Source organism: Symphalangus syndactylus, chromosome 13 (genome assembly GCF_028878055.3).
Source record: "Symphalangus syndactylus isolate Jambi chromosome 13, NHGRI_mSymSyn1-v2.1_pri, whole genome shotgun sequence".
Taxonomy (NCBI): domain Eukaryota; kingdom Metazoa; phylum Chordata; class Mammalia; order Primates; family Hylobatidae; genus Symphalangus; species Symphalangus syndactylus.
This window is the reverse complement of record NC_072435.2, coordinates 74,964,781-74,990,720: the sequence shown is the minus strand read 5'-3', so window position 1 is coordinate 74,990,720 and position 25,940 is coordinate 74,964,781. Positions and strand designations below refer to the sequence as shown.

The 25,940-nt window shown below is 37.0% G+C and overlaps 1 protein-coding gene across 5 annotated transcripts in view; it reads left to right on the top strand.

Moving 5' to 3' along the window:
• PAWR (pro-apoptotic WT1 regulator) overlaps positions 1 to 25,940 on the top strand; it is a 120,816-nt gene that overhangs the window by 75,866 nt on the left and 19,010 nt on the right. For 4 of the 5 annotated variants that reach the window (XM_063615106.1, XM_055237539.2, XM_063615108.1 and 1 more), the window contains exons 3-4: positions 4,292 to 4,423; positions 11,798 to 11,832. In XM_063615106.1, coding sequence (XP_063471176.1) covers positions 4,292 to 4,423; positions 11,798 to 11,832 — 167 coding nt within the window. Of the gene's footprint in view, positions 1 to 4,291; positions 4,424 to 11,797; positions 11,833 to 20,848; positions 21,391 to 25,940 lie in introns of those variants that run through there. The other variant, XM_055237541.2, reaches the window with a different exon arrangement.

The window sequence follows — 25,940 nt, the reverse complement described above, 5'->3', positions numbered from 1 at the left end:
TTTTAATTCTTCCTCTGTTACTTTTGAGATTTTCTCTTTATTACTTCAATTATAATGTGTATATGGTTTCTTTTTGCTTACTCTTTTTGGACTTGTTGAGCTTGCATCTGTGTGTTTATAATTTTCATCAAATTTGGATAAAATTCAGCCATTATTTCTTTAGTTGCTTTTTTTCCCCTCATTTCTCTCTCCTTGCCTTCTGAGACCCCAATTATGCATGAGTAGACTGCTTGATACTGTCTCACAGATCACTTTAATTTATATATTCCTAATATATAAACAACTGAAAAATAAAAGATTAACCTATAGAGAAATGGAAAAGTGAAGGTAGACCTCAAAAGAAATGCAAATGACTCTTAACCATAGGAACAGCTGCTAAAATTACACTGAGATACTTTTTTTTCACTTATTATATTGGCAAAAACTGCAAAAGTATGAAAACTATTGGGAGAACAGGTAATGTCATACTGAAGGAAATGTAAAATGATGCAATCCCTATTGACTGGAATTTGGAAATACCTGCCAAATTGACATATTCATTTACCTTGTGAGCCAGCAATCCTAAGAATCTATCCAGGAAATCCATTGCATATATACAGAAACTATATATATAAGCCTTTCTAACACATTTTTCTTAGAGCGTGTAAAAAACCCAAATGTTCATCAATAAAGCTCTGATTAAAATATGGTAGGTACATCTATTTAATAAAATTATTGTGCAGCTGAAGAAAGGAACGAGAATCCACTTCTGCTCTTAAGTGTAGCAGATACAGGAATTCTCTTATTTCTCATGATTTCCTCCAACTTCTTCCTCCAGATGTATTTATCCCAGTTAGAAAAGATTGCTTAAGAATTTCTAGAATGCTTGTTATCAAGAGAACTGCACTGGTTGCTAGCAGAATTTTGGAGAGAAGTTGTGATTCATCAAGTAATCCCTATACTAAAAGCTGCCTGGAATGTTAGATACATACTGTATCCACAGGGATACTATGTGTGATGAGTAGGTTCCCAGTTCAGTGGATAACAGTGTTGCCATGGGAAAGAGCATTCAGAATTTTAACTTCAGGTATCACAGTTTACCTACCAGTTCATCTCCAAGATGATTTGTCTCATCTTGGTAACTCATTCATTCTTTTATGACACATTTACTGAGTGTTTTGTTTCTTCCTTTCTTTTTTCTTTTAATATACTGGTAAGGGAGTCTAGATTTGTTGAGGGGGCAGGAGGAGGGAAAGTTAGTGTTGTGGGGCTGGGTCTCAGAAAATGAAAACAAAGATAAATAAAATAGCATCCCAGTGCTCTGGGATTTCATGGCTACCTGCCTCAACTTTTGCTTTCTGTTTATATTAATCTATGATAATTTAAGAATTCCAACTTTAAGCTAATGATGTTGGAGCCTATGGTGAGGGATTTTTGAGTCCATATGCAGGAGAATGAGTGATGATTGCTTTCACACAGTAGAAGACTAAAGATGAGACCATTCTTTATTCTTTTCCAGATCTCATACTTTTGCTTCTCCTACTGTTCATTAAATGATTGACCTCCCTCCCCCTTTTAAAGGAACTCCTTGATTTAAAATGCCTTTTATGCTATTTTATTCTTTCTGTTCTAGGACCTCTATCAGGTATTTTTGTTATTGTAGTTGTATACATTTTAACGTTAACTAGAGTGTTTGGTCATACGTCTTTTTTAAAAAAGTAATTTTTTTGATATCTTATGTATTTTTTCTTCTAGATGATGCACCCCTGCTTTCCAAATAAATTTCTTCATGATTTTGATTGGAATTTTAATTTATGTGTTAAGAGACTGTTGACACCTTCACAATACTAGGTTTTTCTTAAGAGTAGGTTTTAATTTGTATTCCTCAGTAAAGTCTTATAGCTTTTTTCATACACGTACTGTCTGTTTTTTAGTTTATTTATGGTTGTTACTAAAAATTTTGTAACTGGCTATTGATGTTACTTTGGGAAATTTTTTGCTTATTTACTGGAAAAAAGTCTTAAGTAACTCAAAATTCTAAAATGTTTTTGTTTTTTACAAAATCATTTCCTCTGATGGTAATTTTGCCTCCTTTCTAATGTTAAAATCGCCTATTCTTCTTACCTAGTTTTATCAACTAGCACTTTCAGAATGAGGTCAACAATTATGTTAATAGTGGACATCAATGCCTTGAGTCTGATTTTACGTTAAATTTTGCTGGTATGTTGTTGTTAAACAAGATATTGTCTAGTGATTTGAGAAAGTTTTTGAAAGTCCTAAGAGAGATTTTTTTTTTTCTAATAAGGACTAATTTCTTAACACTTTGGTGTCCCGTACCAAATTTCTTTCACTGACTCTGTTTCCACCTATGATATATCATTTTTCATAGGATAAAATTGCCTGTGTCATTTAACTAGTCACTTAACTAGTCTTTTCACTTTTGGTCTTGTTCCTGTTCTCTGCATTGCTATTTCCAGGTTCTTCCCAAAAAGAATTTTGATCATTCCTTATCCCAAGGAATTGTATAGCATTGTAACATCGTTCCAAGCTATGGAGTGAGAAGTCTAAACTTCTTGGGTTATTTATTATTTATGTTCCCTTTATGCCTTTCAAGTCCTCACTTCTGTCAAACTGTAATGGCTTTGAGATCATACCCCACTTGCTGGCTAACATGTTAGCTTGTGTGTGCTGGCAAAAGACACTAGTCTCCTGGGTTAGTTAGAGTCAAGAACAGTTTAGACTCAGCAATAACAGTAGCTGCAGTATCATAATTTTCTTGTGCTGTTTCTCCAAGCCCCACTCTTGGCAGGTTGATATGACAAGGGCCAGGTGACACCGAATCTCAACCTGCATGCTCCTTTCATTTGCCCTTTCCATTTCTGTCCTCAGACTTCTTCTCCGTATCATCCTAATGTTGTAAGACTCCATCTCAGCTAGAAACCATCATTCTGAGCAAACTGTCGCAAGGACAGAAAACCAATCACCGCATATTCTCACTCATAGGTGGGAATTGAACAATGAGAACACTTGGACACAGGGTGGGGAACATCACACTCCGGGGCCTGTCGTGGGGTTGGGGGAGGGGAGAGGGATAGCATTAGGAGATATACCTAATGTAAATGACGAGTTCATGGGTGCAGCACACCAACATGGCACATGTATACATGTGTAACAAACCTGCACATTGTTCACATGTACCCTAGAACTTAAAGTATAATAACAATAAAAAAAAATAAAAAACACTCCATCTGAGACAGATGCTTTCTTCCATGTCCTCCATTGTAGACCTTGTCTTTATCAAGCTTGGTACCCCTTTCAGTATGTTCCTCCTATCTCCAAATATTCCAGTGCACCTTCTTGGTTTGCACAATGGCTTCAGTGTTTTCTTCTCTCTGCACAACTTTTTTTTTCCCGATTCCTATTGTCTTCACTGCCATACTGTTATACTTTGCTGTGATCAGTTCCTTAGTGTCTCTACAGAGAGGTGTGTGTTTTGTTTTTGTTTGTTTATTTTTGTCTGGAGGGGGTGTGGGTTCTCATACAGAAACCTTCAGGGCAGTGTATTGGTTAGGAATGTATTCAGTTGCAAGGAACGGATAACCCAGCCCATAATATGTATAATGGATAGAGATTTGTTTCTGTTTTGTTTTTCTTATGTAGAAAGTGTAGAGTTAGATAATTTCTGGTGTTGATTCCATTTTTTAGCAACCTTCTCTTGTAAGCTTTTTCAATATGCTGTTACATGTGTAATTCTCTTTTTTTATACATCTGCAATTCCAAATTGTAGCCATTCTTTAAATTACAAGATTTTTTATTGTCTTTTCTAACTCTCCAGGTAAAAATACTCTTCCTTTTTTATGCTTATAGCATATAAAGCTAGAAAATGGGCCTTTATCACTAAGTTATCTATCTATATATATATATTATCTTTCCTACTAGATTATAAATTCCATTTCTTTAATGCATCCTTTGTTACCTTCTGCAGAATGCCTTGTTTAAGGTAGATGTAGTTTACTTATTGAATGAATGATAAAGAATGAATAAACCTTTCCTTTAAGAAAACCCTGTCACTGATGTTTGGAGTTTAGGGAAAAGATTTGTTGGCAGTGGTGTGGATATGGAAGTACAAGTTTTAAGCAGATAATTTATAGGAATTAAATGTACATATTGCTGAAAGAAAAACACTTTTATTGTGCAAACTAATTTCTGAATGCACAAATACTTCTTTAATACTATCAAAATACATTTTCACATACTATCGAAACAGTCTATTAATAGTAGAAATAAAATGGAAACTCTTTTTTTCTTTCAGTGCTTAGATGAGTACGAAGATGATGAAGCAGGGCAGAAAGAGCGGAAACGAGAAGATGCAGTTACACAACAGAACACTATGCAGAATGAAGCTGTAAACTTACTAGATACAGGCAGTTCCTATCTACTACAGGTGAGTATTTAAAAATACCAGGAAGTCATTATCTATTTTAATGTCAATTTTTCAATTATGCCTCTTGAGTTGTATGTAGTAACATATCTCCCATTGCCTCCTTTCCTCCTACTTATGCCTTCCTTACCATAAGTGGGTTCTGACATCACATGTTGGGCTCCCCGTAAGCATGAACACTCTCTTCACCCTTTTCCGGCTTGTGCATCCTTTGACAGGCTGTTCTGTAGGGCCTCTGTTTGCTTCTGCTGAGACTCGGAGAACTCATGTCGGATTGCTCCTCCATGGGGACTCTTCCTCAACTTAATTAGGTTTTGACAACTCCAGGCCAGACTGACACTCCATGTGAACATTCACTTCATCCTGCCTGCGCTCTGGCACAGAATACCCCATGCCAGGCTGCCTCTTGGAGGGTAGACATTTTTCACCCTGCTAGAGCTCTATCACCCTTTTCTGAGCCACCCTCCTGTAAAGGTAAACTTCACATTCTACTTGGGACTCTGGCTGCCCCTTTATGAGACCCCCTTTCTGACCTGGCCTCACGAATGAGGCCTTCCCTTCCCTGCTTTGTGGAAATCTTCCTCATTCTGCTCAGGCTCTGATTTCTTAGGTCAGGCTGAGTGAGCTGTGCTATGTGGGCAGTCTCTTTGGTTTGCTTGGACTTGAATTCTCTATGCCAAGCAGCTCTTCTTTATGACAGGTTCTGATACCCTGATCTGAGCCATTGTGTTTTCTCACGTTGCTCTGCCCTGCCTAATGGCTTTAGGACTTAATTATTCAGGAAAGGAAGGGGAAGGATGAGTTTTTCCTTTTAAAATCTTTGTTAATTTGATAAAGCTCTTATTTTTCATTTTCTTATTTTATCAGTTATAAGAAATTTTATTCTGCAGTCATCTTCAACAATATATCATACCAAATTATACATGGCAACATAGATATTTTAAGTTAGTCCTGAGGGTCAGTTAGCATGTTATGCCATAATTTTACTGAGGGCTGTGGCTTTGTTGCTAGATTATTTGAATAACATCAGTATTACTTTGCTGTATTCATCTGGCTTGTATTTGTCTGATCTTATTTCACCTATGCTGTTATACTTGTTTATACGTTAGAAGTTCTGATCTGCCACTGCACCTGTAAAGACTGTTTTCATGGGGATTTCCTTATTGATCATTATAAGCTTGAATAAAGCAGAGTGTTTTATTTAAACTTACACAAAACAGTTTGTGCTTTGCCAACATTTTCTCAGCTCTACATAGATCTTTCCCCTTCCCTTTAGTAATAGAAACCATCTCATTGCAAGGAAGATTATTTAGAAAGAGTATATTTGAAATCAGTTGTATAACAGACTTAAGGATTTGGGGGAGATCTAATTACGTAGTCTTTGAAACTTTTAAGACCAGTACCAGTCTTAACAGTTGTACTTTTTACAAGCCATTTCAATGATATTAGTATAGCAGTCCCCCCATATCAAAGGGAGTTATGTTCCAAGACCTCCAATGGATGCCTGAAATCATAGATAGTACTGAATGCTATGTATACTATGCACATATTTGTTTTTCCTTCCTTACAATTTCATGGATAGAAGATTTGTTCTTATCATAAATCTTGGCAACTTCAGGATATGATTTTTCTTTCTTCCATTATTAAGCTGAGAATTTTCACCTTTTCACTTAAAGCAAGCACTTTACAGCTTCTCTTTGGCATATCAGAATTGCCAGCATCACTACTCTTGTACTTTGGGGCAATTAAGTAAAAGAAAAGTTAATTGAACACAGTCAGTGGGATACCACAACAGTTAGTCTCATAACCAAGGTGGCTCCCAAGTGACTAATAGGTAGGGAGCTTAGACACTGTGGATATGTTTTACAAAGGGATGATTCAGGCCCTGGGTGAGATGGAGCAGGGCAGCACCACGTTTCATCATGCTGGTCAGGACAACTCACAATTTAAAGTTTATAAATTATGTCTCGAGTTTTCCATTTAATATTTTAATTTATTAAAATACTAAAATTTTTATTAATTAAAATTATTAAATAATATAAATATTAAAAATTATTAATCTAGCTTTATTAATACCAATGGGTTGACCATGGGTAACTGAAACTGTAGAAAGTGAAAGCTTTGATAAGGGAAAAAGGACTACTGTATTTCTCCATTTTTTTTTCCCTATTTAGTATGGAGTAGTAATTATTAAAGTGCCAAATAATTATATAGTTGTTTCTTTGTCTGGAAATTTTTGTGGCTACAGAAATATAGTTAAGACATCTAAGGTGATGTTTATATTTGTGTGGAATTTTGTTCTAACATGTAAGAATGTCAAGCATTTTCCTTGTTAAAATTATTAGGGACTTATTTCAGTGAACATAATGTCCTCTGCCTTCATCCATTTTGTCGCAGTGATGGCACTTACATGTGGAATCCAAAAAAGTCAAACTCATAGAAGTAGAGAGTAGAATGGTGATTACCAGAGGCTAAGGTAGGTGGAGAAAGGAGAAACATTGGCCAATGGGTGCAAAGTTACAGTTAGATAGGAGGAATAATTTCTGTTTTATTGCACAGCAAGGTGATTATAGTTCATAATAATGTATATTTCAAAATAGCTAAGAGTATTTTAAATGTTCTCACCAGAAAGAAGTGATAAGGGCCTGGTGCGGTGGCTCATGCCTGTAATCCCAGCACTCTGGGAGGCCGAAGTGGGTGGATCACTTGATGCCAGAAGTTCAAGACCAGCCTGGCCAACATGGCAAACCCCACCTCTTCTAAAAATACAATTAGCTGAGCATGGTGGTGTTCACCTGTAATCCCAGCTACTCAGGAGGCTGAGGCACAAAAATTACTTGAACCTTTGGAGGTGGAGGTTGCAGTGAGCTGAGATCACACCACTGCACTCCAGCCTGGGTGACAGCGAGACTGTGTCTCAAAAAAAGAAACGATAAAAAAGAAGTGATGAGCATTTGAGGTAATTCTGCATAGGCTGTTCTTTGCATTGCTATAAAGAGACACCTGAGATTGGATAATTTATAAGAAAAATAGGTTAAATTGCCTCACACTTCTACAGGCTGTACAAGCATGGCACCAACATCTGCTCAGCTTCTTATGAGGCCCTCAGGGAGCTACTCATGGAGGAAAGCAAAGTGGAAGCAGGCACATCACATGATAGGAGCAGGAGAGAGAGGGGGCAGGTCCGTACTCTTAACCAGATATCGTTGGTGCTAAACCATTCATGAGAAATCCACTCCCATGATCCGGTCACCTCCCAACAGGCCCCACCTTCAACATTGGAGATTACATTTCAACATGAGATTTGGAGGGGACATCCAAAATATATCAGACGGACATGCTAATTACTCTAATTTGATCCTTCCATAATATATACATGTGTTGAAATAAAAATATCACTTTGTACCTTATACATATATCTAATCATTATTTGTCAATTAAAAATAAAGCTAAAAAAATTATAAGGGACCCTTTCACTGCACCATATAGGTTAATTTTTTTTTAATCTAACATTTCTAATTTAAGATATGCCCAGTTTTCTCTTTTTGGCCAGGATATAGAAATCACTTTAAACTCCACCTTTAATTGCCCATTTTTAACATGCGTAAGAAGACTACTGCCCCTCCCAGTCTCTAATCATACTGGTATAATCTATCCAGTGTGGGGAACATTTTACTGTTAAAATTTTTTGTTGTTGTTGTTCGAGACAGTCTTGCTCTGCCACCCAGGCTGGAGTGCAGCGGCATGATCTCAGCTCATTGCAACCTCCGCCTCCTCTGTTGAAGCGATTCTCCTGTCTCAGCCTCCCAAGTAGCTGGGATTACAGGCACTTGCCTCCAGGCCCGGCTAATTGTTGTATTTTTAGTAGAGACAGGGTTTCACCATGTTGGCCAGGCTGGTCTCCAGACCTTAGGTGATCTTCCTGCGTTGGCCTCCCAAAGTGCTGGGATTACAGGCGTGAGCCACCGCGCCCTGCCAAAAACAAGACTCACTATAAAATAAAATTTAGCTTCAAAATGTATAATCTCTAATAAAAGACCATATTCAAATCCACCAATAAGGAATAAACTTAAGTGTCGTCTGTGTGCTTCAAAATCTTAACTATTGAAATATTAGCTATATACAAGAAATAAGTATAGCTTAAATTCTGATTATTTGTACATCTCAGACATGAGCATGGAATGACTGTAATGGCAAACCCGCAATTACTTTCGCACCAACCTAGTATGTGGGAGTTCTAATTTTGTCAACTGTATCAGGCTAGCAGTGTGGAAAATACTGTGTAAAACTTACTGAGGTATGTTTTAAGTGACTGAGTGTTTAAAAAAAAACCCAAACAACTGTAGAGAAATGTAGAAATCTGATATTTTTACATGACTTCTGGTTAGCATACTTAACTCAAAACTTGTCTGATACTGACTTTTAAGTCATTTATAATTGGATTAAAGTATGAAATTATTATAATGCCACTGCAATTTAGAGTTGCTGAAAATGCCCTCCATTTTACATTTCTGTTTTTGTTAAAATTGTACTCTACATCTCTATTATTCTAAGTTTTATCAGAAAAAGTCTATTTCAAGCCTCAGAAATAGTGTTTGTTGCCAAGTTATTCATACCATTTCAGTTGATATACCAGTAACCCACAAATCAGTAAATCTAGTAAGGGTTGCTCTCATTTAGCAATTTTGCTGACTTCATTTCAGTAAAAGGCAATCTGGGCAATCAAGCTTCATGTGGCATGTTCTGAGATATTTCAAATATAACCAAAATGAGACAGATGTGAGAGAAATGATATGTGATGTTTTAGAACTTTATTTTGGAGATTCTGGCATTTTTTCTCATGCATGTGTAGACAGACATCATATGCCTTAGTTTAGTTCATATAGGGTAATATTAGGGAATTTAATAAAAGAAGCTCTTTGTAAAATGTTAATGCAAATACTGTGTGTGAAACTACCAGGGGAAAAACTTTCTTTTTTTTTTTTTTTTTTTTTTTTTTGAGACAGGGTCTTGCTCTGTTGCACAGGCTGGAGTACAGTAGTGTGATCTCAGCTCACTGCAACCTCTGCCTCTTGAGTTCAAGCAGTCCACCCACTTCAGCCTCCCGAGTAGCTGGGACGCCACTTCACCCAGCTAATTTTTGTATTTTCTGTAGAGACAGAGTTTTGTCATGTTGCCTAGGCTGGTTTTGACCTCCAGGGCTCAAGTGATCCACTCCCCTCGGCCTCCCAAAGTGCTAGGATTACAGATATGAGCCACTGCGCCCAGCTGGAAAAACTTCTGTATGAATCATTATCACTCACATTTAATAAAGTATACTTTTTGAGTGAGTATACATAAGCTTAATATTTCTTTCTACGTTAAATAACCATCTAAATAAATAGGGGATCTGTTTTACATGTTTGGTACAAAAGTATAGATTCGTGGATATCTGCTTAATGACAAGCAGATAAGAAACTCTTTAAAGTTTGTTTGCCAGGTTTTGTTGTTGTCCTTGCTGTAAGAACAGCTGATGCTCAGGGAGGGTTAAAATGTCTTTGTGTCAACTGTCAAGGCATGACTTCCACAGAACTAAGCCTGTTATGAGGTCAAGCCCACATACACAGTCGCTCAAGTATCCTGTCACCTGGTTATTTCCTGCGACTGGTTACTTCCCAAATGGTACTTTTTTGTAACTGCAGATTACTAAGGAAGTTATTTCCCTAAGTTGTCAATATATATTTATTGCATACTAGGTGAGCTGGGGTTTTAGGGGAGAAAGAAAGGAATTGCTGGTGGAGGGTTCTTATCTGCCAGACACTTATATTTTACTTAGAATATAAGATATATACATGAAAAATTGAGATACAAATTATATTAAACTAAGTGATACAGGCTTCTGTAATGAGAATTTATTGACTTGGGATAATTAAGACAGACTTACTCAAATTCCATGCAGAAAATTCAATTAAGATTTTTCCATATTCCAGTTAGTTTTCTGTTTGTTTTAGCTATCAAATTGAAATTGAAAGCCTGTTAGGAAGGGACTGTGCTAATTTTACTCACTTATGTCATTTTATCTCCACAACAACCCAATAAAATAGGTACTGTTATTCCATTTTAGAGATCAGTAGACACTGATAGAGGTTAAACCCATAGTCTCCTAGCTACGGAGTAGCCTGTCTGGTTGGAAATTTGATCTGATCCCTCCTCTTAATCATATGGTTTGCTGTACTGTTTCCCCACATTGCTAGTGTTTTATCGTATCATGCAGTCAGTATTTACTCTTTTACTGTGGAACTGGTTATCTTATAAAGGTAGCTTATTCTTTTACTTTAACCAGATGAGAACTTCTTTAATTGTAGGATCTCTCTTGGCAACTTAATGATTAATTAGGAAAAAAGTTATCAATTTTTAAAGACATCATTTGATTTTGACCTGTTTTATTAAAGTGAAACTGCAGAAGTATTTGGAGAACCTAGACTGTCAAAAGATTGAACAGAGAAATGACTGCCTAGTTATTTGCAAGGTAACAATTTTTCTACCCCAATGGTTAATGTTAACTTTTAGCAATCTTTTTTTTTTAGTAACTTAGAATCAGCACAATATTAAAATGCACTTTTTCACTTTTCATTTTTAGCTGTATATATAGTCTTTAATAATAGGAACTAATTACTATATGCATATGATAAGTTGTAAGTTTTAGAAAAATTGATGGCATAAAAAAGACAAAGGGAGATATATAAAGACTAAAGACTATAAGGCCGGGCGCAGTGGCTCACGCCTGTAATCCCAGCACTTTGGGAGGCTGAGGTGGACAGATCACCTGAGGTCAGGAGTTCGAGACCAATCTGACCAACATGGAGAAACCCCGTCTCTACTAAAAATACAAAATTAGCCAGGCATGGTGGCACATGCCTGTAATCCCAGCTACTTGGGAGGCTGAGGCAGGAGAATCACATGAACCCGGGAGGCGGAGGTTGCGGTGAGCCCAGTTGGCCTGGGCAACAAGAGCTAAACTCCATCTCAAAAAAAAAAAACTATATATATATATAAAGGTGGTACTTTTTAATGCCCCTTGACTTTCAAGAGGATTTAAGCTGAAATGAATTTAAGAGGATTTAAGCTGGATGATGAATGATGCCCCCGGCCTTGTCCATTTTCTGAGCTTTTAAAATACTGCTTTATTAAAAACATAATTTTAAAAAAGTGATTGATTTGGACTGAAAAATCAGATGTAGACTCTTGTTTCGTTTGACCACCAGTGTGAATTTTTTAAAACAGTAATTGCTTCAAGTTGGTCTTTTTAAAATTAGGTATTCTCTATCAACTATTTTATATAATAAGTAATGTGTACATACATACTCAAACTGATACATAATTATTTTTATTTTGCAGGAGCCACCTAGAACAGTTTCAGGCAGATATAAAAGGTAAGAATCCTTATGACTTAAACATATTATAGACATGAATGTAATGTCTGTCTGACACTGACTTAACTAGAACTATTTAAAGCAGCTTTTTGAAAAGTAATAAACCTTTCTATTGTGCTCTTAAAAATAAATTATATTGTAAGCAGGAGTATCATGTCTGCCTGACCATGGCTTATTCTGACATGCCGAAGTCTTTGAAAACTCACCATGAATTTGCATGGGTCTGATGAACTTTGCAAAATAAATGCCTTGAATTGCTATTTCTCATGTATTTAAACATTGAAAATATAAGTAGACCCATCTGTATTAGTTAGCTCGGAGTGCCATAACAAAATACTATAGACTGGTGACTTAAACAACAGAAATTAATTTTCTCACATTTTTGGAGGCTGCATGTCCACCATTGTCAGGTTCTGGTGAGGACTCTCTTCCTGCCTATAGGTAGCCACTTTCTCACTGTGTCCTCACATGGCAGAGAGAAAGAGGGAGGAAGAGGGAAAGTAAGCTTTCTGAGGTCCCTTTATAAAGGAACTAATCCCATCATGAGAGTCTCATCCTTGTGACCTCATTTAAACCCAATTGTCTCCCAAGGGCTCCATCTCATTGAGGGTTATGTCTTCAACGTATGAATTTTGGGAGGACACAGATCAGTCCATTGTACCACCTGTACACAATGAGTAACACTTCTAGCCAGAGAATATGTTTGTGCATGTATATGTATAGGAAGAAAATCAGAATTGGGTACAAGAAGTTTTTCAGTGGAGGTGTCTAGGATATTCACTTCCTTCTTCCCTGTTGAGGCCATAAAGGTTGCAGAAGCATGTGGTCATACTTGCGCTAATAATCCTAGAATGATAAATATTATTGAGTACTTACTGTGTCCAAAGTGCTTTACATAGAGTTCTTTCAATTCTCATGATTATCTTATAAGGCAGGAATAATATTTATTTCCGTTTTATAGATGAGAGACGTGAGGTTAAATAAGTAGAATAATTTTTCTGAGGTTATAAACCTAGTCAACAGTAAATTCTGGATTTGAACTCTGGCAGCCTGACTCTGGAGCCCACATTTTTATTAACTATGTAAGACCATCTGCCTAGATTTATACATGTAAAACACTTACTTTCATCTGTTTGTATGTTGGAGTTTAAAATATTTCGGCTATTTCATTTAAAATAAAACATTCATTAACCAATATTATATAAAAATAAAATTTAATTTTTGTCATGGGCTACAGTATTTATTAGCAATAGAAAGAGATGAGAAGGCCAAGATAATCAGAAGAGTAAGTCTGAAATAGTTTCTGGCACATGGGAAAACACTCAATAAATTTACTACTGTTACTGCTTTTATTTTCATTTCTGGGTAATTTTGATGTAGGTATAATGAAACCTGTTTTTGTTTGCCATTAATAGTTTAAACCGGAAAAAATCCTTTTTCTCTTTCCAGAAATAATTATGAAATAGCCTTGATGTGGTCTGTTCCCATACCACATTCTCAAATCAAAAAATTTTTAGGATTAGTTTTTGATCTGGAGACTAAAGATAAACTGTGGCAACTTACCAAGTTTGTTGTATTGATCTTATACATTTAGTTCTTATCAAATAATAGTCTTAAATTATGAATGACACTTTGCAAATTTGTGTTCTTTAATTAGAATCAAGAGGGGAATAATTTTATAAATCCTATCAAAAGCTTTATTTACATGTCATTGTGTTAAAACAGAAGGCAAATTTATTCTCCTATGAATTTTTGTGAAACTTTTGAGACCATTACTTGTGATATGTGCATGTGTTTGTACTTTTCTTACTTGTATTCTCATAGCCTAGAGCATGTGGTTCACTTTTCAGCTTTCAAAGATTTGCCCCTGTTTAATACTGTTATAAATATCTTAAAGTTTCCCATCATTTTTTATTGGTTTGGAGCTCCATTTTAATGCCACCTAAAAAGAGAAAAAAAGACACAAAAACTTAGAAAGCCACAAAACCTAGAATCTGTATATGAAATTATCTCTTATCTAGTAGAAATGTGTTATACTTTATATCAACAGTTTGTTATTTTCATTAATCTGTCAGCAAGTTATAGCAATGACTAGAGAATAGGTGTTTCTTAGTGAAGGTGTCTGCTGACTAATGGGAATGAAGAAAAGGGAGAATAGAGTAAAAGATAGAAATTTGGCATCACATGTAAGAAAATATTTTCAGTAAACCTAATAACTTATTTTATATATAAATATATATCTGAAAATAGAAAATATTTTCAGTAAACCAAATAACTTACAAGAAATTATATGTATCATACATAAATTATATGTGATATATAAATATATAAAATGTATATACACTGTATAAGATTTATATATAAATATATATCTAAATTTTATATAGCTAGAAATAACTCTTAAAGTCATTAGGAGGTTCAAACACCCAGAAGATTCATTTGAATGTATGCTTTTATAAATTATGAATTAAATACTTAATTTTTGTCACAAATAAGAATGTACATTTTTAGCCTTGAGTCTGTTACGTGCTCAGTCTAATTATGCTGTATTTTAAAACTTGAATTGACTTTTATAGAATGTGTCTTACATATTCCCAGTTTTCCTTATAAAATTGTGTTTAACTGTAGGGAACTATTTGGAGGTGAGGGTTATGTAATTTCTGAAACTCAAGATTTAGTAAAGATGGATCAGTGTTACGAATTTGTGGGGTTTTTTTTTTTCAATGTGTAATTTTCTTTTTTTTTTTTTTTTTAATTTTTGGTAGAGGCAGGATCTCTCTATGTTGCTCAGGGTGATCTCAAACTCAAGTGATCCTCCCAACTCTGCCTCCCAAAGTACTGAGATTAGAGGCATGAGCCACTGTGCCTGGCCTCAATGTGTAATTTTACTGCTCACCTAATGTAACGAGTGTCTTCACCTTTCAGGTTCTCTAAATAATGGCTAGTATCAACTGAGTGATTTCTGCCTTTTAAACGAAGTGTAGCATAAATATACCAGAAATCCTCAGTATCACTGCTTTGGTAAACAATTTCTGTCTACTTTATTTGGATAAAACATGACTATGATTCTTTTTCTTCAGGGTCAGAATTTTCTTGCAAAGTCAATTCTGCTATAATGCTTGCTTTGGAAATGCAAATTGGTCCTAATTGGTACATTAGGGAACAGTTTGACCCTAACTCAAATTTCACCTTTGCTTATATACAGTTTTGTTCACCAGAAATGCTAGGTAAATGCTGAAAACCTTACCCAACTCAACCAAGCTGCATAGGAATACACAGAAGGTTCTCAGGCATTCCTGGCAAACATCTACCAGGTACCTCAGTATGAGCTACAGCTTTGCTTCTGAAGCAGAAAAGTTTCCCTGGCCCTTTTGCAGGCAGGAACTGGAGTGCACAGGTGCTGGACCTAGCCGGGCACTTTGGTGTGGCAGGGGCAAATTCCACTCACTCCAACCCACTGCATTCTACCCCTTGTGGGAGGGGGAGCACAGGTGAGCAGGTGCAAGAGCCAGGGTGAGTGCTTTTGGACCCTGGCAGGAATGAATTCTGTACTGTCCCCATGGCAGTATCTAGGGGGATGCCCACTACCCCTGAAGTCCCAGAAGGAGTATTATAGTTAGTGCTCTTTGAGCTTTGCCGTCCACGGACGGCTTAAGTGTTAAACAGTTCAGTGGGCCCTCTGCCTTTTCTTGTGAGGCAGTTGCTCTCCGCTAGCGAGAGCAGAGGGTCAATATGACAGCCTTTAGCGTTTGCACCCATTCAGTGTCCAGGAAAAATCAGGTCACATGAACGAATTGAAGGGTGATGAATATGGAGGATTATATTGCCAATGAAAGGGGAGCTGGAAAGGGGAGTGGGAAGATAATCTTTCCCTGGAGCAGCATTGTCAAGCCATTGCTCTGAAGTCAAACTGCTTCTCCTCTTCTCTTCCTCTCCTCTCTCTGGTGGCACAGCCTGAGGTTTTTATGGGCACAGGATATAGGGAGCAGGACAGGCCATGGGTGGTTTTGGAAAAGGCAACATTCAAGCAGGAAAACAGGAATGCATGTTCTCACTTTGGGCCACAGTTCAAGGGTTGAGGGTGGAACCCTCACCAGGACCACCCTCTTCTGCCCAGAATTTTCCTGCCTCCTGTCCCTATCGCTTCCATATGTGATGTTACAACTTCCAGTCTAATTTCAGATATCTTCTTTCTCACATTTCATATTAACCCACAAGCTGCAACCCTTCTGCTGTCAACCAGCTTCTATAAAGAAACCTCACTACTTTATCAAGATAAAATGCCGTATTTATGTATTTCTTAGCTGTTTAACCTGTAAAACTGTACTACCACTTTATATTAGGCTACTATCTTTTATAATGTGTCACTGATGAAGTTTTAGAACATTGTCCTCCAACCCCATTTTTTGTATAATCTCCCTCCTGCTTTTGTTTTTTTGAGTTGGAGTCTCTTGTCATCCAGGCTGGAGTGCAGTGGCATGATCTTGGCTCATTGCAACCTCTACCTCCTGGGCTCAAGCAACGTTTACCTCCTGAGCTCAAGTGATTCTCCTGCCACGGCCTCCCAAGTAGCTGGGATTATAGGCACCTGCCACCATGCCTGGCTAATTTTTGTATTTTTAGTAGAGATGGGGTTTTGCCATGTTGGCCAGACTGGTCTCAAACTCCTGACCTCAAGTGATTCTCTCACCTCAGTCTCCCAAAGTGCTGGGATTACAGGCATGAGCCACCATGCCTGACCCACCATGTTTTTATTGAGTGACTTTTGCATAACACAGTGATTTTAGAAACACTTAATGTTGTATTATAGCAGAACTAACTCTGGGTAGATGGTTCAGTAAACTAAATCTTTGCCATTGTTTAAATGATAAGACTTCTAGGAGATCGAGACCACGGTGAAACCCCGTCTCTACTAAAAAATACAAAAAATTAGCTGGGTGTGGTGGCGGGTGCCTGTAGTCCCAGCTACTCGGAGAGGCTGAGGCAGGAGAATGACGTGAACCCGGGAGGCGGAGCTTGCAGTGAGCCGAGATTGCGCCACTGCACTCCAGCCTGGGCGACAGAGCGAGACTCTTGTCTCAAAAAAAAAAAAAAAAATGATAAGACTTCTACATAACATAAATGCATTTAATTTGAGACACTGTGAAATACTTTAAGCCAGCGGTCCCCACCCCTTGGGGTGTGGGCTGCTACCTGTCTGTGGCCTGTTAGGAACCATCCACACAGCAGGAGGTGAGCAGTGGGTGAGCATTACTGCCTGAGCTTTGCCTCCTACCAGATCAGCAATGGCATTAGATTCTCATGGGAGCGTGAACCCTATTGTGAACTGCTCGTGTGAGGGACCTAGGTTACATGCACCTTTATGAGAATCTAATGCCTGATGATCTGAGGTGGAACAGTTTCATCCCGAAACCATCCTCCCTGCCATCCCCCTGGTTCATGGAAAAATTGTCTTCTATGAAACTGCTCCCTGTTGCCTAAAAGGTTGGGGATGGCCAGTTAAGACCTTTAGTTCTCAACTTCATTCTCAAGCTCTTTCATAAGAAACCGACTAGAACTGGTTCAAGTTTAGAGATGAATAATTCATTTAGAAACATAGTTTTCATTCAAGATTTAAGATGTTGCAGCACAACAATGTTAACTTTTTTTCCTAGGTGGAACTTTATGATTTTTTTTTTTTTTTTTTTTTTTTTGAGTCGGAGTTTTGCTCTTGTCGCCCAGGCTGGAGTGCATTGGGGCAATGTTGGCTCACTGCAACCTCCACCTCCCAGGTTCAAGTGATTCTCCTGCCTCAGCCTCCTGAGTAGCTGGGATTACAGGCATGCGCCACCATGCCCGGTTAATTTTGTATTTTTAGTAGAGACGGGGTTTCACCATGATCATCGTTTTAACCAGTAGTTCTTGTTTTGAGAACCACCAAGTAGATACAAGCTTCCTTGGTTTGTTGGTCAAGGGTCAAAACCAGAAAAATCAGCCAGATTATTATTATTATTTATTAATTTTTTTTGAGACAAGGTCTCACTGCGGTGCCTGGAGTGCAGTAGTGTAATCATGGCTCACTGCAGCCCTCAGTTCCCTGGCTCAAGTGATCCTCCAGCTTTGGCCTCCCAAGTGGCTGTAACTACAGGCATGTGCCACCACACCCAGCTAATTTTTAAATTTTTTGTAGAGGTGGGGTTTTTCTGTGTTGCCCAGGCTGATCCTGAACTCCTAGGCTAAAGAGATCTGCCTGCCTTGGCCTCCCAAAGTGCTGGAATTACAGGTGTGAGCTACTGCACCTGGCCAGAAATCAGCCAGATTCTTTAACGGTGGGAAATCCAAACTAAAGACGACCAAATATATCTCTCATTAGTTGAAGAAAGAGAGTCTTCTTGGGCTATATATGACCCTTTCTAAGAAATGTGTTCCTTTCAAGATCTATTCTTTCTTTCTTTCTTTCTTTTTAAAGACAGAGTCTCACTGTGTCACCCAGGTTAGAGACGGGGTTTCACTGTGTTGGCCAGGCTGGTCTCAAACTCCTGACCTCAAGTGATCCATCTGCCTCACTTCCCAAAGTGCTGGGATTACAGGCGTGAGCCACCACGCCTGGCAAGATCTATTATTTCTATATTAGGATATGTTCTATATTTTACCCAATGCTGTCAGGCATGCAATAGCAGTGACCTTTCTAGTTAATAGATTTGGAAACAGTACATGTAAGTCATAAAATGATTATTTAAAATAAATTGGGATTCTTGTACATTTTGTGGACTGGTGGATTTCTGAACTTTTCTAGGTCATAAATATTATTAATATTTATATAATATTAGTGTGTACCAGGTACTATTCAAAGTACTTTCTATTCAGTTAATTCCTTGATAGTCCTAGGGAGATGCTTTTATTATTCTTATTTTACAAATGAGTAAACTGAGGCACAGTGAAGTTTAATGACTTGTATGATTAAACAGGTAATAATTTGCAGATTGTGTCAGCATATGTTGCATTACCTCATAGTAGTAATGTTAATTTGCCTAGCATGGGTAGGAAATAGATACAGTGTGGTAGTTTAATTAGCTTATTTAAACTCCAAGTGACTGGATGGTACCAGTAACTAGATTTTTTTCTAACATAGGGTTTTATTTTTTCCTGAAAAGTAACTTCTAGATATATGGCTCTAGATTTCACAAATCCACTCACATCTTTACTTTGTTTTAGCTGTAGTACAATGTCAGAAAATAACTTGTTCTGAATTATGAAGTCTAACAACATCTAGAGTTTCTTCATTATAATGAAAGATAAACCATGTTATAATATTTGGTGTCATTTTAAGTGCATTTTGTGCATTTATTTAGAAATTAACGACTAAATTGATCATACTGTTCCCTGTTATTAAAATGTAATTCAAATGCCATAAAATTCACTATTTTAAGGTGTACAGTTCAGCATTTTTAGGGCATTCACAGTGTTTACAACCATCACTGCTGTCTAGTTCCAAAATTTGTTCTACCCTGAAGGAAACTTCATACCCTTCATATCCTTTCTTCCTCTGCCCCTAGGTCCCCCAGCAACCAGTAATATGTTTTCTGTCCTTATAGATTTGTCTGTATTGGATATTTCAGATAAATGGAATCATACAGTATATGGCTTCTTGGGTTTTTTTTTTTTTTTTTTTTAGAGTCTCACTCTGTTGCTCAGGCTAGAGTGCAGTAGTGCGATCTCGGCTCACTGCAACCCCTGCGTTGTGGGTTCAAGTGATTCTTGTCCCTCAGCCTCCCAAGCAGCTGGGACTACAGGTGTGCACCACCCCACCCAGCCAAATTTTGTATTTTTGGTAGAGATAGGGTTTCACCATTCGCCATGTTGGCCAGGCTGATCTTGAAATCCTGGCCTCAAGTGATCTGCCTGCCTTGGCCTCCCAAAGTGCTGGGATTACAGGTGTGAGCCACTGCACCCGGCCGAGTATGTGGCTTTTTGTGTCTCGTCATTTGCTAAGCATAATTTTTTCAAGATGATTCCATATTGAAGTTTGCAGGATATACTATATTATGTTTTACCATTTGGATTAACATAATGGACATGTTAGATTCTTTACACTTTTTGGCTAATATGAAATATACATATCATAATAGACAATATGCTGTGAACATTCATGTACAAATTTTTGTGTGACCCCTATTCTTACTATACAGAAATTTTTCATATTGCTTAGTTGAAGGCTTTTTTTTTAAAAAAAAGAATATATCTATATATACACACATTATATGTCAAATATTGAATAGTTCAAAGGTGCAGGGTACTGTGCCTGGCTGTTTAGGACACCCATGTTAAGATGATAATGAGGAATGTATAATTTTAGCTGTTTCTACTGTATATAATAAACTATATTTGGAGAGTGTTTTCTGGACATGTTTTGTCCTAACAGGTGGTGAAACTTGAGCAGCCAGATGTATTTGATCTCTTTTAGGATAATTCACTATATTTAATATACCAGAAATGAATATGTATGATATTCCCTAACTGAAGCAACTTAAATTTTTAACGAGATAGATTAAAAACTATAATATATTGCTATAAACAGTTATAATGCAGCCATTAAAATGATGCTATAGAAAAATATTACATAAGAAAATTATTACCTGTTTATGTAAAATGGAGGAGAGAACATATTACAAAAAAGTATGATACAAAACAAAGTATATATAAAGCATTATCTGAGAACTATTCCTGTGATAAACTGCTAAAATTCTGTGTAAAAGAAGATAATGTATATTTTTCTGGGAGGAGATATATACTTTTCATAAGATTTTTAAAAGGAATCTGATCCAGAAGGCTAAACATTTACTAATATGTTATAAAATGTTAATGGACATTATCTCTGGGTTAGTGGAATTACTGATGACACTCATTTGTATTTTCTGTTTTCTATAATAAATATGTATCAGTTTTAATAAAGAGTTATGAGAGTTTAATATAATGAGAGTTGATTTTGATTTTTAGTTGTTGGTGTATGTGGTTATGTGTATGTTTGTATTTAAAGGAAGAGAGATAAACCCTACACAGAGCAAGGAGCTGTTTTGAGGAGTGGGAGTGGTGGAGGGTGAAGAGAATAGGGCAGTGAAAGATACTAAAAGGATGGAAGCCAGTTACGTAGTTGTTGGTTATTTGGAAATTTCAGAATATATCCTGTACTTCTGAATATTTGATACTTATTCTAAAAGTAGGATTTACCCTTGAGTCTTGTATTTCTTCTCATTGCTAAGCTTTATAATGTCTATTTTAGTGGAAAATTCCTCTAGCTATAATCTCTTAATGCTGCCAATCTCATTCTCATGATAGTTTTAGAATAATAGTGTAATTTTCCCCAACACAACACCCCCTGGTGTTTCTACATAAGATGCGAAAATTCCCAGAGGGGGAAAACTTCCAGTAAGGGGTGACATTTATCTTTGATGATACTATTTCTTTTCCCTTTTCTGAGCATTATAGTTCATGTCTTTGTAGCTAAGAGTGGAGGGAGGATTCTTTTTGGATCGTATTAGAGATTTGTGTTAACATTCCTAAGTAGAATGTTAAAAACTTTTTGGAGTTAATGAACAATCTTTTATTCTGAGTATTTTGCACTGTGCATATCTGGCCTTCAAAATAGGTTAAACGGCTAAATTTGGCAATAAGATCAAGTAACACAATTCTTCACAATTATGACAGTATTCCCTAAAACATAATACATATTGGGAATGAAGCACTGATTTTGTTTTTCACTATTCCTTGCATTTGCATAATGAAGGCCGGGTGTGGTGGCTTATGCCTGTAATCCCAGCACTTTGGGAGGCCAAGGTGGGCGCATCACCTGAGGTCAGGAGTTCGAGACCAGCCTGGTCAGCATGAGGAAACCCCATCTCCACTAAAAATACAAAAATTAGCCAGGCATGGTGGCGGGTGCCTGTAATCCCAGCTACTTGGGAGGCAGAGGCAGGAGAATCACTTGACTGCAGGCTGAGGTTGCAGTGAGCCAAAATAGTGGCATTGCACTCCAGCCTGGGAAACAGGAGTGAAACTCTGTCTCCAAAAAAAAAAAAAAAAAAAATTGCATAAGGATGCCATTTATGTATTGACAAGTCTAAGATTGAAGGTTTTAAAAATTGTTAATAAGTTAAACTTTTTTGAAATATTGTTTTAAACTTGTTCATCAAGCAAATACACTATTACTAACGGACATCCATATTTCTAGATGGTTTGTTTGTAGCTGTCAGCATTATAGTTTCTACCTAAAAAGTCATGGATGGATGCAGAAAGTGGACTTCTTTTTTTGTGAAAAATGGGTCCTTTAAAATGCTTCTAATGGTCTTCTATAATATGGTATGGCTTTAGTGATACCTTCCTCTGTTGATTTTCTTTTTACCACTTTGCTGGTATTTCCCAGTCTTATTTGTAGGTCTTTCTTACCTGTACCTCTTCTTCGTATATTGGTATTACTCGATTTTTTTGTTTTTGTTTCTTTTTACAGGGTTTCACCATGTCACCCAGGCTGAGTGCAGTGGCGTAATCGCTCACTGCAGCCTCAACCTCTTGGGCTCAAGCAATCCTCCTACCTCAGCCTCCCAAGTCCCAAGTGCTTGGAACTCCAGGAACATGCCACCATGCCTGACTAATTTTTTGTTTTTTTAATTTTATAGAGACAGAGTCTCATTATGTTGTCCAGACTGGTCTTGAACTCCTGGACGTAAGCAGTCCTCCTGCCTTGGCCCCCCAAAGTGCTGAGATTACAGGTGTGAGCCACTATGCTCAGCCTACTCAGCTGTTAATCTTAGATTTTATTCTCTTTTCATTTTGTGTATTTGTGGTAGAAATTTCATTCACTCCAATGACTTCAATTACTATCTATACATAATGCTGAGGACTCCAGATCGTTAGCTCCATACCTGTATAATCAACAGCTATTAAATATCTGCTAAACATACTAAACTAAGCATTTTCAAAAGTAAACGTGTGAAACCTGATGGATTTCAGTAGTTGATTGACATCAGCATCTACTTTTGCTCAAGTCAGTAGCCTGGACATTATTTATGACACTTATTTTTTTTCCCATCTTGCCCTTATCCATTCATTCACCAAGCCTTGTTGAGTTTATCTTCTGAGTATCTCATTGCCATCACACCAATCTAGGACACCATCATCTCTTACATAGGTGATTACAATAGCCTCCACACTGGCCTCCATGTCTCCGTTTAGCTCATCTCCAATATATTTTATAAAAATGGTACTGTTACTCTCCCTGCTTTTAATGGCTTACCATTACCTTTAAATGGAGTCTGAATCAGTGGTCTCCAAAGGGGGGTGATATACAAGATAATCTGCTAGGGTGCAGGAGGAAAATATTGGAACTTTTATTCATATTTACCTTTTTATTTGAAAAACACTAAGGCATTAATATTTAAAAGCTACTACTATGTAATAGTTATTTAGTCATTCCTTCTTTGCTCTATATGTCAGATGGTCATTTGGTACTAAAGGTGTCCTGAGGGAAGCATGCTTTGTTCACTTCCTGCATGTTGCACAATACTATAATTTGAATGTCCATCTATGCGGATTTATGAGTTATCTAGTTTAACTATTACAAAATATGTAAGTCTGGGATTAGGGAATTTGTGGAGAAAATCAAGTGTTTAATTGCAAATAAGATCACATTGTTGTTCAGCTGGTAAGATGTACAAAATCAAATCTGTTCTCATGAATTCAGAAAAATTATGCTGATTTTGAGGTTTTAAGTGAAACTTTAAAAAAAATTCTCATTTTTTTTGTAAGGCATCCCTTTCTGCTTTGATAGCCATTAAAAATCAAATATTCAAACTGATGTTAGAACTAGATCTTTGAATCTCTGTATCACACGGTGTTAAGATCTTCAGAAATAATGAAGCATATTCAATATTTTATTTAAAATATTTGTGAAAACAAATTTTTGTACCGTAAATAAAACAAATTTTAGTCTTTTTCTTATGCTCTATTTTTGGGATACAGATGATTATTTTATATTGTCATATTGTAAATCCTATAAAAATGGTAGATAAGTAAACATACATACCAACATGGGTTTGTAATTATGAATAATATTTGGAGACACTTAGTTTAAATTCTTCCATAAAATAGCTTTCAGGGCCAGGCGTGGTAGCTCAGACTTCTACTCCAAGCACTTTGGGTGGCCGAGGCAGGAAGATCGCTTGAGGCCAGGACTTCAGGATCAGCCTGGGCAACATAGCAAGACCTAACTTCTAAAAAATTAAGATAAATTAGCGGGCATGGTCGCACATGTAGCTACTCCAGAGGCTGAGGGGAGGATTCCTGCTTGGGCCCAGGAATTTGAATTTACAGTGAGCTATGATTGTCCACTGCACTCCAGCCTGGGCCACAGAGTAAGAACCTGTCTCTTAAAAAAAAAAAAAAAAAAAAAAAAATTCAGGTTTCCTGCTTGCTTTTTCAGCCTCATATTTTATTACTCTTATGTTTACACTCCATGCTTTAGCCATATTGGAGTTTTCTGTTTCTCAAGTGGGCCACAATTTATAGGTTTTTGCACATTCTTGTCCTTCTTTTTACGTTTCAACCTTCTCTAACATAGTGATACCCAAAGTGTAGTCCTTGAACTGTTTGTTGTCAATCCAAGACAAGAAAAGAACTTGAGAATAAGCATTTAGAAACTTGAATTGCATTTTGACTTGTCATCATCACATCCAAGTGCATGATCAGTGGATTACTCTGTGAACAGGATATAGAGTAGTTCAAGTGCCGTGGCGAGTTGCATGCTAATCATGCCCAACAGGGCTGTTACAATGTGTGATATTTTGAAGTTAGTCATTTGTAACCGAAAAATGTATAAGAATTAAATAAAATGTGGCTAGCTCATGCCTATAATCCCAAGACCAAGGTAGGAGGATAGCTTGAAGCCAGGAGTTTGAGACCAGCCTGGTCAACATAGTAAGACACGTCTCTACAAAAAAAAAAAAAAAAAAAAAAAAATTTGCCAGGTATGGTGGCATATGCCTGTAGTCCTAGCTACTTGGGAGGCTAAGGTGGAAGGATCTCTTGAGCCCAGGAGTTTTGAGGTTTCAAGGCTGCAGTGAGCCATGGTGGCACCTCTGTACATCAGCCTGGGTGACAGTGCAAGACCCTATTTCCCCCCGTCCCCCGCAAAAAAGCAAAGCATTTATTTTTAAAATCTCATTAATTTTAATCATACTTATTCTTGTCCCATAAATAATTTAAAAATATATAGTAATTTAAAAATGTAAAAATCTTTTTCATTCTTTTGAATTTTATGTTTTACAAGTATTATTTAAATCCTGGAAGCAAAATTTGTATTATTTATAAGTCAGATTTACTGATGACAAAACAAGCTTTACTGGACTTTTTTGACAAGCAAAGACACTTTTCTGAATGCAATAGCAGTAGTAAACCAAATGATGACGATGGAAATAATTTCAAAGAGATAGAGATCAAAAGAATTTGTACTAGTTTTCCTGGAAAGTATTATGTGTCTTATGTTTAGTTTTTTTTTTTTTTTTTTTTTTTTTTTTTAATTATACTTTAGGGTTTTAGGGTACATGTGCACAATGTGCAGGTTTGTTACATATGTATCTGTGTGCCATGTTGATTTCCTGCACCCATTAATTTGTCATTTAGCATTAGGTGTATCTCCTAATGCTGTCCCTCCCCCCTCCCCCACCCCACAACAGTCCCCGGAGCGTGATGTTCCCCTTCCTGTGTCCGTGAGTTCTCATTGTTCAATTCCCACCTATGAGTGAGAACATGCGGTGTTTGGTTTTTTGTCCTTGCGATAGTTTACTGAGAATGATGTTTTCCAGTTTCATCCATGTCCCTACAAAGGACGCGAACTCATCATTTTTTATGGCTGCATAGTATTCCATGGTGTATATGTGCCACATTTTCTTAATCCAGTCTATCGTTGTTGGACATTTGGGTTGGTTCCAACTCTTTGCTATTGTGAATAGTGCCGCAATAAACATACGTGTGCATGTGTCTTTATAGCAGCATGATTTATAGTCCTTTGGGTATATACCCAGTAATGGGATGGCTGGGTCAAATGGTATTTCTAGTTCGAGATCCCTGAGGAATCG